Source organism: Oncorhynchus mykiss, chromosome 2 (assembly GCF_057628025.1).
Source record: "Oncorhynchus mykiss isolate SJ-2025 chromosome 2, ASM5762802v1, whole genome shotgun sequence".
Taxonomy (NCBI): domain Eukaryota; kingdom Metazoa; phylum Chordata; class Actinopteri; order Salmoniformes; family Salmonidae; genus Oncorhynchus; species Oncorhynchus mykiss.
In genome coordinates, this window is record NC_143023.1 from 34,410,842 (window position 1) to 34,422,881 (window position 12,040).

Here is a 12,040-nt window from a genome sequence, read left to right on the forward strand (position 1 = left end):
AATAATAATGGATTAGGCTATTTTGTTTATTCTGGAGTGTGTTGATGGACCGCCCCTTGGCCTACGACGTCAGATGGTGCGAAGATGTACAGTATCTTGAAGAGAAGCCTATTAGACAACATAGAATAGAAGACACATAGCCCAATCTCACAAAACCTGGTTTAAATTACAGGTTGGCATAAAATAGGCCAAAAACCGTTGGCGACATATTAATCGGTGTCTTTGAAGACTTGGGAGAACCTGAATTGAAGAAGTTCAGACGTAAACTCTGTGACCGCAAGCAGGAGCCAAAAGTTCACAAGAGCATTGTTGAGAAAGCGGGCCCAGTGGACTTGGTAGAGCTTCTGACCCGTACATTCACTGAATACGGGGCTGTGAATGTGGATATAGAGGTCTTGGGTGCAATTAACTTCCAGGGTGCAGCAGGGAACTGACGGATTTCAAGAAATGTAAGTCGAATAAAGTAGGAGGCACGTACATCGGACATTTAAAAAATATATATTTAATTTCATATCTTTGAAATGTTTAGAAACCACTTCAGTTAACAGCAAAGTAGGTTAGAACAAACCTTTATTAGACCTAGGTCCTAAATAAATTGCATTGAAATGTCCATAACGTATGGAAGGAAAACTATAAGGAAGTTGACAGTTTTACTTTCACTTATGCGAGCATTCTATTTTGCTCTTCTGGCCAGAATGATATCATACAGTAGCATATATTCAATTTGCAACTCAAAATAGGCCTATAGGCCTAATACATTATACCATAAACACACATTTCGATTTCTTGCTGATTTCTATTTATCTTTAGGCCTACTATTCATATTTGTATTCGATTGGTGGTGTGTCATGAAGCCTATTTTACAGCTCACAGATCTTGCGTAACATCTGGTGCTGCAATGGCTGGTGCACCTGGAAAAAAGAACATGATCAAAGGTAAACACTAAACCAGGTGTTATATAGCCTAATGTCTCAAATATGCCGACGTTATTAAAATGTATGTTTTACTGTAATTAGTGATGGTTAATGGGGAAACATTCAATACCTAAAGTATTCTACCTCGATGAGCAATCACAAAAGTCCTTCTATTTAATTTCTTCTTCAACATACTGTAGTTGCAACTACTGCCCTCCTCTAGAATCCTCAACAGCATTTTTCACTCCCCATAGTTTATTTAATCCTGTCTGAATTAGAAAAAGTGCATCACGTCTATCCTCCAATTTACACACCCTACACACATGCACGCACACAAACACAACATTAAAGGAGGCATGTAGAGATACAGTGCCTTGCGAAAGTATTCGGCCCCCTTGAACTTTGCGACCTTTTGCCACATTTCAGGCTTCAAACATAAAGATATAAAACTGTATTTTTTTGTGAAGAATCAACAACAAGTGGGACACAATCATGAAGTGGAACGACATTTATTGGATATTTCAAACTTTTTTAACAAATCAAAAACTGAAAAATTGAGTGTGCAAAATTATTCACCCCCCTTAAGTTAATACTTTGTAGCGCCACCTTTTGCTGCAATTACAACTGTAAGTCGCTTGGGGTATGTCTCTATCAGTTTTGCACATCGAGAGACTGACATTTTTTCCCATTCCTCCTTGCAAAACAGCTCGAGCTCAGTGAGGTTGGATGGAGAGCATTTGTGAACAGCAGTTTTCAGTTCTTTCCACAGATTCTCGGTTGGATTCAGGTCTGGACTTTGACTTGGCCATTCTAACACCTGGAAATGTTTATTTTTGAACCATTCCATTGTAGATTTTGCTTTATGTTTTGGATCATTGTCTTGTTGGAAGACAAATCTCCGTCCCAGTCTCAGGTCTTTTGCAGACTCCATCAGGTTTTCTTCCAGAATGGTCCTGTATTTGGCTCCATCCATCTTCCCATCAATTTTAACCATCTTCCCTGTTCCTGCTGAAGAAAAGCAGGCCCAAACCATGATGATGCCACCACCATGTTTGACAGTGGGGATGGTGTGTTCAGGGTGATGAGCTGTGTTGCTTTTACGCCAAACATAACGTTTAGCATTTTTGCCAAAAAGTTCAATTTTGGTTTCATCTGACCAGAGCACCTTCTTCCACGTGTTTGGTGTGTCTCCCAGGTGGCTTGTGGCAAACTTTAAACTACACTTTTTATGGATATCTTTAAGAAATGGCTTTCTTCTTGCCACTCTTCCATAAAGGCCAGATTTGTGCAATATACGACTGATTGTTGTCCTACGGACAGAGTCTCCCACCTCAGCTGTAGATCTGTGCAGTTCATCCAGAGTGATCATGGGCCTCTTGGCTGCATCTCTGATCAGTCTTCTCCTTGTATGAGCTGAAAGTTTAGAGGGACGGCCAGGTCTTGGTAGATTTGCAGTGGTCTGATACTCCTTCCATTTCAATATTATCGCTTGCACAGTGCTCCTTGGGATGTTTAAAGCTTGGGAAATCTTTTTGTATCCAAATCCGGCTTTAAACTTCTTCACAACAGTATCTCGGACCTGCCTGGTGTGTTCCTTGTTCTTCATGATGCTCTCTGCGCTTTTAACGGACCTCTGAGACTATCACAGTGCAGGTGCATTTATACGGAGACTTGATTACACACAGGTGGATTGTATTTATCATCATTAGTCATTTAGGTCAACATTGGATCATTCAGAGATCCTCACTGAACTTCTGGAGAGAGTTTGCTGCACTGAAAGTAAAGGGGCTGAATAATTTTGCACGCCCAATTTTTCAGTTTTTGATTTGTTAAAAAAGTTTGAAATATCCAATAAATGTTGTTCCACTTCATGATTGTGTCCCACTTGTTGTTGATTCTTCACAAAAAAATACAGTTTTATATCTTTATGTTTGAAGCCTGAAATGTGGCAAAAGGTCGCAAAGTTCAAGGGGGCCGAATACTTTCGCAAGGCACTGTATAGGCACCTATCAAATATATTATGTATGCTTTGCATTCCATCACTGCCAAAAGTCCCAAGTCATGTCCTCTCTCTACCTCAGACAAACACTTTGTGGACCATCACCGGACGGCCCTGATTGACAGAGTGAGCCAGGTGGAACCCCTACTGGATAGACTCCTGGAGAGGGGAATCATCACCCAAAACGCCTACAGTGAAGTGAGGGCTAACAGAACCAATCAGAAAAAGATGAGGGAGCTTTTCGACGGCCCTCTGAAAGCATGTGGAGCCAAAGGCAAAGATATATTCTTAGATATTCTGATGGATTTGGAGGCATTCCTGATCAATGACCTGAAGGGGGAATAATGAGGATAGGGGCCATTTTTCTTTTTTCTAAGGCAAGTGACAAAAATATGATGATAATAATGCACTCTGTTTGACATTATATTCTTAAATTGGAAAAATGAATTGTCTCCAACATTTGCAATAAAATAAACATTTTATATTGACGGCTGTTTTTTTCTTTTCATTAGCAAATACTGTGTGGTAAATTCTAATCATCTAGCTTTTTTTAAACTCAACAACAGAAAACAAATGAACAAATCGAATCAAAACAAATGTCACATGGTGTAAAAGAGGGGAGAGGGAGGCAATGCAAATAGTCTGGGTAGCCATTTGATTAGATGTTCAGGAGCTTTATGGCTTGGGGGTAGAAGCTGTTTAGAAGCCTCTTGGACCTAGACTTGGTGCTCCGGTACCGCTTGCCCTGCGGTAGCAGAGAGAATAGTCTATGACTAGGGTGGCTGGAGTCTTTGACAATTTTTAGGGCCTTCCTCTGACACCGCCTGGTATAAAGGTCCTGGATGGCAGGAAGCTTAGCCCCAGTGATGTACTGGACCGTTTACACTACTCTCTGTAGTGCCTTGCGGTCGGAGGCCGAGCAGTTGCCATACCAGTCAGTGATGCAACCAGTCACGTTCTCGATGGTGCAGCTGTAGAACCTTTTGAGAATCTAGGGACCAATGCCCAAACTTTTCCGTCTCCTAAGGGGGAATATGCTTTGTCGTGACCTCTTCACGACTGTTGGTGTGCATGGACCATGTTAGTTTGTTGGTGATGTGGACACCAAGGAACTTGAAGCTCTCAACCTGCTCCACTGCAACCCCGTTGATGAGAATGGGGGCGTGCTCGGTCCTCTTTTTCCTGTAGTCCACAATCATCTCCTTTGTCTTGATCACGTTGAGGGAGAGGTTGTTGTCCTGGCACCACTCGGCCAGGTCTCTGACCTCCTCCCTATAGGCTGTCTCGTCGTTGTCGGTGATCAGGCCTACCACTGTTGTGTCATTGGCAAACTTAATGATGGTGTTGGAGTCGTGCCTGGCCGTGCAGTCATGAGTGAACAGGGAGTACAGGAGGGGACTGAGCATGCACCCTTGAGGTGCCCCTGTGTTGAGGATCAGCGTGGTGGATGTGTTGTTACCTACCCTTACGACCTGGGGGGCGGCCCGTAAGGAAGTCCAGGATCCAGTTGCAGAGGGAGGTGTTTAGTCCCAGGATCCTTAGCTTATTGATAAACTTTGAGGGCACTATGGTGTTGAACGCTGAGCTGTAGTCAATGAATAGCATTCTCACATAGGTGTTCCTTTTGTCCAGGTGGAATAGGACAGTGTGGAGTGCAATAGAGATTGCATCATCTGTGGATCTGTTCGTGCAGTATGCAAATTGGAGTGGGTCTCGGGTTTCGGAATAATGGTGTTGATGTGAGCCATGATCAGCCTTTCAAAGCACTTCATGGCTACAGATGTGAGTGCTATGGGTCGGTAGTCATTTAGGCAGGTTACCTTAGTGTTCTTGGGCACAGGCACTATGGTGATCTGCTTAAAACATGTTGGTATTACAGACTCGGACAGGGAGTGGTTGAAAATATTAGTGAAGACACTTGCCAGTTGGTCAGCGCATGCTCGCAGTACACATAATGGTAATCCGTCTGGCCCTGCAGCCTTGTTGATGTTGACCTATTTAAAGGTCTTACTCACATCAGCTGCGGAGAGCGTGATCACACAGTCTTCCGGAACAGCTGGTGCTATTATGCATGTTTCAGCGTTATTTGCCTCGAAGCGAGCATAGAAGTAACTTAACTCGTCTGGTAGGCTCGTGTCACTGGGCAGCTCTCGGCTGTGCTTCCCTTTGTAGTCTGTAATGGTTTGCAAGCCCTGCCACATCTGACGAGCATCAGAGCCGATGTAGTATGATTCGATCTTAGTCCTGTGTTGCTGCTTTGCCTGTTTGATGGTTTGTAGGAGGGCATAGTGGGATTTCTTATAAGCTTCTGGGTTAGAGTCCCGCTCCTTGAAAGCGGCAGCTCTAGCCTTTAGCTCATTGCGGATGTTGCCTGTAATCCATGGCTTCTGGTTGGAGTATGTACATACGGTCACTGTTTGGACGACATCATTGATGCACTTATTGATGAAGCCAATGGCTGTTGTGGTGTACTCCTCAATGCCATCGGAGGAATCCTGGAACATATTCCAATCTGTGCTAGCAAAACAGTTCTGTAGCTTAGCATTTGCTTCATCTGACCACTTTTTTATTTATGTACTCACTGGTGCTTCTTGCTTTCATTTTTGCTTGTAAGCAGGAATCAGGAGTATAGAATTATGGTCAGATTTGCCAAATGGAGGGTGAGGGAGAGCTTTGTAATGCATCTGTGTGTGTGGAGTAAAGGTGGTCCAGAATTTTTTCCCCCTCTGGTTGCACATCTAACATGCTGATAGAAATTTGGTAAAAAGGATTTAAGTTTCACTGCATTAAAGTCCCCGGCTACTCGGAGTGCCGACTCTGGGTGAGCATTTTCTTGTTTGCTTATGGCGGAATACAGCTCATTCAATGTTGTCTTAGTGCCAGCCTCAGTCTGGGGTCATATGTAAACATCTACAAAAATTACAGATGAAAACTCTAGAGGTAGATAGTGTGGCCTACAGCTTATCATGAGATACTCTATCTGAGGCGAGCAATAGCACGAGACTTCCTTATATATCGTGCACCAGCAGTTATTTACAAAAATACATAGTCTGCCGCCCCTTGTCTTACCAGACGCCACTGTTCTATCCTGCCGGTACAGCATATAACCAGCCAGCTGTATGTTGATAGTGTTGTCGTTCTGCCACGACTCCGTGAAGAATAAGATATTACAGTTTTGAATGTCCCATTGGTAGTTTAATCTTCCGCGTAGGTCATCGATTTATTCTCCAAATATTGCGCGTTTGCTAGCAGAATGGAAGTGGGAGTTTATTTGACCGCGTACAAATTCTCAGAAGACATTATGTACAAAATAAGTACAAAATAAGTACAAATATTGCAAACAATGCAAAGAAACGACAAAAAATGTACAATTGGTTAAGGGATACTTAAAACATCAGCCTTCTTCTACGGTGCCATTGAATACATGTAGTAACATGGTGTTATGTAGCCTATAAAAATGAGTTTACAATACATCTGTGCTGAGGCTATGTCGTTTCTTAAACATAAACAAGCATACGGCCATTTTAACGTAAACGTCTGCTTATCATAAGTGAGCCATTGATAGCCTGGTCCTAGACCTGTTTGATCTGTCTTGTCAATTAGTTGTCATTGTTTGCATGGCAAGGACTGGCATGATGATGGCACAAACAGATTGGTATCCGGGAGTGTATCTTTGAGTCGCATTAGAGTTTCTATTGGACACATTCAGGAAGCTCCCTCCGTTTCGTTCTTTCTGTTTTGTTTGCATCAGTCTCCTCTTTTTGGTTTATTTTGGTTGCTATAGCTAGTGAATACAGGCTACCGTCCATATTTGGCTGTCTGTAGATGTAGATGGGATAATGGCAGTTCATGTGCTAGTCGGAACTAGGTAACTGCATTCCCGATTTACTAACTGGGTGAACTAGTTTGAACTAGGAAACTGACATTTCCAAACTTCCGAACTGGTTGTAGTTATACTGGTGCTGCGTTCAGTCAGTTAGCAAGTCGGAAATGCGTTCTCCTAGTTCCGACTAACACATGAACGCACATTAGCCTGTTTTTACACGTTCCAAGGAATTCTGCCTTTAGTTGCATGTTCAACACATTCACAGTGTCTTTTTTTTTTTTTTTATCTTTGGGGAGGACACATCATCTGTTTAAAAATGCAGGCTACTTGCACAAAATGTTATCTTAGTAGGCTTGTGTGACAATGCTTTGTTTGAACAAAACTAATTTAATATTGAACAGTCCACTCAATGTATTTGAAATAAAACGTAATAAAAAAGTATAAAATAAAATGCATACACTATGCTGCTAGCATAATCAAAAGCCACAGTTGTTCACGTTAAGTTTCTGTCTTCAGTGTGTCTGTAGTTTAAGAAAACACAGGATTAGGCAAAAACTACAACTCCCTGCATTCATTGGGCGAGTTAGCTAACAGCACCAAACAAACATGTCCGACCTCTTCTAATTATACCAAAGTGATCCGACCTGATTGTTGTCTGGCGCTGAACCTATTGGGAAATAACACTGTCTGAAACTAATGAGAAGGACAACTGTATTTTAATAAGGTTAGTGCAATTAGTATCTTGTTAGCTAGATGCTTTGTTTATCTAAAACGCGCATAGAACGATGCAGTTAGCCATGAAGCTCAGCTAGCATGATTTAGCTTCTAGCTATCCGGGTAATAAAGATGACAGCTAGCTACTGGTGTTCTTTCATAACACGGGAATAGTTACAGTAGTCACCGATACATGTCTGTGAGGTTACATGCTGTAGCTTTAATGCATGTGACAGTAGGTGTCAAATTAACAAGTGCATAATTCCATCAAATATTGGAATACTACCAGCGTGGGTACAACCAATTTGTTTCTACTATCATTCCACTCCTTACCAATCCCTGGCAATGACATGGAGTACAAGGAAGGGCATGTTAGCAAAAGTGTTTCTGTGTTTCAGACTAGACCACTACCAACAAAATGTAAACAATGGTTCAAAAGCATCCCATGACCTTTTCAAATGCATGATATGCATCCCTATGCTAACAATTAAGTGTGGGAACAAATACAACAAGCAACATCATGTTTCTTGTCACTGTTGGGCAGGTGTGTGCTTCTGCGTGCCCCAGCAGAGATGAGTTACGCCATGCAGCTGTTGATTCACCGTGGGGATATCTGTCATGGCCGCATGCTGCTCCCCCTGGGCCTCCGGCCCCTTCTCCGCACGCTGAGTTCTGGTCCCCATGTGAGCCGCAGCCTTCGGGAGAGCTACCAGCTGCTACAGCTTGAGCTTCCAGATGTGGGCGAGAGTAGCCCTGCGCAGGTGAAAGAAGCCTACCTACGCATGGCCAAGCTGTACCATCCAGACTCGGGCGCTGCTACAGCAGACGAGGCACTGTTTGCGCGGGTAGAGGAGGCATACCGCGCCGTGCTGGCGCACCAGTCCCGGCTTCAGAGCTGTGGGGGTTCGATGGAAGAAGAGGAGGAGAAGGTGAAAGGCGTGGCTCCTCAGCACCGCCACTACCTGAGCTACGAGGGCGTGGGCTCTGGGACGCCTAGCCAGCGCGAGCGCCAATACCGTCAATTCCGAGTGGATCGGGCGGTGGAGCAGGTCCTCGACTACCGCCAGAAGGAGCATGAGACGGCGGCTGCAGCCGAGGGGGCGCTGGTGGAGAGGGATGTCCGCCAGCGCAGCCGGCAGATCAAGGTTACACAGGCAGTGGAGAGGCTGGTGGAAGACCTCATTCAGGAATCCATGTCCCGGGGAGACTTCCGCAACCTGAGTGGCGCCGGGAAGCCCATCAACAAGTTTGAGCACAACCCGTATGCCGACCCCATGACCCACAACCTCAACCGCATCCTCATCGACAACGGCTACCAGCCACCCTGGATTGTCACGCAACGCGACATCCGAGAGGACATCGCGCAGATCCGAGAGAGACTGCTGCAGGGCCAGGCGCGGCTCACCGACCCCATGAACCCCAGGGAGCATGCTCAGTGGCAGCAGCTGTGTGGGGTGGTGGCGGATGACCTTATGAAGCTCAATAAAACGGTGGATAACTTCAACCTGATTGCGCCCATGCTTACCATGCAAATGGTCCACTTCAGTTTGGAGCGTGAGATCGACCGTGCAGAGAAAGCAGCCTTTCAAGGCAGACAGGAGAGCAAGAGGGAAAGAGTGAGGGAGTGGGAGGAGCAGAGAAGAGAAAGAGAAAGGGAGCGGGAGAAGAGAGATAAGATTAAAACACATCAACACTCTTGGCAAGGCGGCCTGCTGGCATGGATGCAGAATTTACTCAAATGAGCAATGGACCTTGAAGGCAAAATTAGATAAAAAGGATATCTCAAATCAAACTTTTATTTATAATCCATTTACACAGGTGTCAACACACTTCGAGAGGACAAGACAGAGGTGTTGAATCATTTGTCTTTTATGTCATTTTCAGTGTTTTTGCTACATTGGGTTGATTACAGTAGCATGTTATAACACACAGAATAATACAACAAGCCACTACTACAACACGGTTACTTGACCTTACTGTAACTCAACTGTGCTTTACAATAATACTACACAGTGTCAGTGTCTGGACCTCAGGACACAATGGTAATGGTATCGGACTACAATAATCCATTTAATGAAATACTTTGAATCTACGTTTATAAGCTAAGCAATTCTAATTACATTGATTTGTTTCTTTGCTGAATGAAGGAATGAAAGTATAGAATACTCAATGTTCGTTATGAATGAGCAGTTGACTGAAACTGCTCTGAACTCAAATACGGGGAAACAGAAACCACTGAAGATTTTTTCGCACACTTCCAGTCAGATGAAAATCTCTTTAAATAGGAGGTAAGCTTTCGGTCAGTCGACTGACCGAATGCTAAGCTACTATGACTGGAAGTGTGTGGTGACTTTTTCCAGTTTTGCATTTTGCCTCCCGCAACTTCACTAATCGATAATGGGTGTGCGGTAGATTCTGCCTATGATTGCATTACAATAAAAGAGGTACTGTAACTCAATCTCTCGCTCACTTGTCATTGTGACTATAATATGTTATATTAGGATTGAGAACATCAACACTATTAACTCCTCACTATCCATCCCAATCTATCCTGGGAGCTGCTCCAATGCAGCAGGGTTGCAGATGACCATGGGGTTCTTCCCGTTGTCTCCAATACGTGTGTCTGCCTCATGCAGTGCCCGTGTGACGGCCCGTGGGAGGGTGAGTCCTTTGGTCCAGTCGTGGGCAATGTACTGGTGATACGGATCGTGGGAGCTCTCTAGCTTCTTGGAGCGGATGTAGCTCAGCATGATACCAAACGTGAAGAAACTAAACATACCTACCATCAGTAGAACATACACAAATCCCTGAGCTTGAGCCTTAGGTATAGCCCCGCCCACTGGGAGAACGACCTGCTGGGTAGTGTAGTTCTGAGAGAGTACTGGGACCAGTAAACCTGTGCCGTTCAGACATTGCTGTAGGAAGGACAGCAGGAGAGTCTGCAGCTCTGTGCCATTTAAGTGCAGCATTGCTGATCTCTGCTGGTTGTGGAAGGGAACTGCTGCTCTTGTCAACTGATGAGGGAGGAGAGCCTTGGTCAGTACACTCGCCCAATGAGACACAAACAAAAACACACATTGCAGAAAGTCTAACACAGACACGGCACAGCCAATATGACAAACACAAACTAATGCTGCGGAACTCACTTCTCTGTTCTCTTGCTGTGGATAAAAATATTTTATCTCTAGTTGCTCCGATGGCTTCTGCCTCAGTTTCTGTTGACCTGCCTGAGAAAACTTGGTATTACACATCTAAGATACAAGTGTAGGACAAATTATCAATCACAGAAGAAATATGTAAAATGAAGAGTGCAAATACCTTTGGAAGCTCTCTGTAATTGTTGCTCACAAAGGTGCTAGTAGAAGATGGTGACCTTTTTAAATAGAGTACTCCGTTGATTTCCGTTGATTTCGAGGGGAAAAACTGTAAGGTAATCTGGTTCCACCTACACTTCCACTCCAAGACTTCTCTTTCTCTCGCTCTCTCTCTCGCTCTGTCTCTCTCTCTCCCTCACACACATACACACACACACACTGACGGACACATGAGCTTAACCACGTCAACACGTTTAATGAGCCATAGATGTCATGTCAGAGGTCAAGGTCAGAACCTCCCCATGGTATGGTAGTGGGGCTGTGTGATTTACTGTTATGACCGCAGGACACTGTGGTTCAGTTACGGACACTTCAGTACAGTTAAACCTGTGTGGTAATAACTCTGCTATAGTTGTCTCCATAGCTATGATCACCTGGTCAACATGCTTCAGTGTTGTAAGGTGTATGGTCAGTTTTGTGGTCACTTCTGGATTGTCATATCTGTATGTATGGTCAGTCTTACGTTCATGTGTGGTTGTGATGGAGCTAGGTTGTAGAACAAAGCGGCATTCAGACTGGAGGGAGAGTGGCGAGATTAAGTTACAACAGGAGCAAATCACAAATCACCTCCAAACGTCCTAGCTATCCCACTGCTTTTCCGTGTGTGTGCGTGCGTGCATGTGTGTGTTACCTAGAGACTCACCTTCAGGGGCCTAAGCAGTCCAGCGAACATTCAGCATTGCAGACAGAATGAACAACATATAATTGTGTCAATAGTCCATTCTGCATGATAAACATGTCCCAGTGACTAGACCCTAGGCATTCTGCATCTAAGGAGTCCTTGGGACAATCTCATAATTTGACTATGCCTTTAGATGTTTGGTGTAAGCCTATACAAAACAAATATCCTATAATCCTGTTGTATCTTTTTCTATGACCTCTGAAATAATTGTATAACTTATCATTATTGATCATATCTTACTATTGCTGCGATGAATATCAAGGTTGCGTGGTCTAAATTCTCATCCGTTAGCAGAGTTTGCCACCAGCTGGCCATTTTGGATTAGTTTGTGACAGGACCGCTGGCTCTGTTGCAAATGTTCCATTCAAGACGGATACATCCTTCAAACACAAAAGGAAAAGTGCCGAGTTTGTGAGCACATTCGATTTGATTTTCCTTGCTCCATATATGACATTTAACATTCTGCCTACAAACACTATAAAGAAATATACAGTGGCGGGTTTAAACGATCAGACTCAACATTCATTACAT

At 43.9% G+C, this 12,040-nt stretch overlaps 3 protein-coding genes across 4 annotated transcripts; 2 read left to right on the forward strand and 1 right to left on the reverse strand.

The window, feature by feature from the left end:
• Positions 1-53: 53 nt before the first annotated feature.
• LOC110488391 (apoptosis-associated speck-like protein containing a CARD) lies at positions 54-3,401 on the forward strand. Of its 2 annotated transcripts, none has more exons than XM_021560627.3 (3): positions 54-449; positions 867-935; positions 2,996-3,401. In XM_021560627.3, exons 2-3 carry the CDS (start codon positions 899-901, stop codon positions 3,256-3,258), a joined length of 300 nt encoding a protein of 99 aa, XP_021416302.1. In that variant the 5' UTR covers positions 54-449; positions 867-898; the 3' UTR covers positions 3,259-3,401. The 2 variants fall into 2 exon arrangements, with proteins under 2 accessions (XP_021416302.1, XP_021416307.1); XM_021560632.3 differs by having other exon boundaries at positions 57-449; positions 855-935.
• Positions 3,402-7,306: 3,905 nt separating this feature from the next.
• On the forward strand, positions 7,307-9,911 carry dnajc28 (DnaJ heat shock protein family (Hsp40) member C28). The gene is made up of 2 exons (XM_021560639.3): positions 7,307-7,463; positions 7,998-9,911. Exon 2 carries the CDS (start codon positions 8,026-8,028, stop codon positions 9,193-9,195), a length of 1,170 nt encoding a protein of 389 aa, XP_021416314.3. The 5' UTR covers positions 7,307-7,463; positions 7,998-8,025; the 3' UTR covers positions 9,196-9,911.
• Positions 9,234-10,963, reverse strand: LOC149985064 (potassium voltage-gated channel subfamily E member 1-like). Its single transcript, XM_090198123.1, has 3 exons — positions 10,772-10,963; positions 10,600-10,680; positions 9,234-10,467 (listed from the first exon to the last, which is right to left on the reverse strand). The coding sequence occupies exon 3, from the start codon at positions 10,420-10,422 to the stop codon at positions 10,000-10,002; it is 423 nt and encodes a 140-aa protein (XP_090054249.1). The 5' UTR covers positions 10,423-10,467; positions 10,600-10,680; positions 10,772-10,963; the 3' UTR covers positions 9,234-9,999.
• Positions 10,964-12,040: the final 1,077 nt, after the last annotated feature.

Coding starts and splice junctions, on each gene's coding strand:
- LOC110488391 (XM_021560627.3), top strand. CDS start 899: ATGGCTGGTGCACCTGGAAAAAAGAACATGATCAAAG. Junction 936..2,995: donor AAAAAAGAACATGATCAAAG/GTAAACACTAAA, acceptor TCTCTACCTCAG/ACAAACACTTTGTGGACCAT.
- LOC149985064 (XM_090198123.1), bottom strand. CDS start 10,422: ATGCTGCACTTAAATGGCACAGAGCTGCAGACTCTCCTGCTGTCCTTC.
- dnajc28 (XM_021560639.3), top strand. CDS start 8,026: ATGAGTTACGCCATGCAGCTGTTGATTCACCGTGGGGATATCTGTCAT.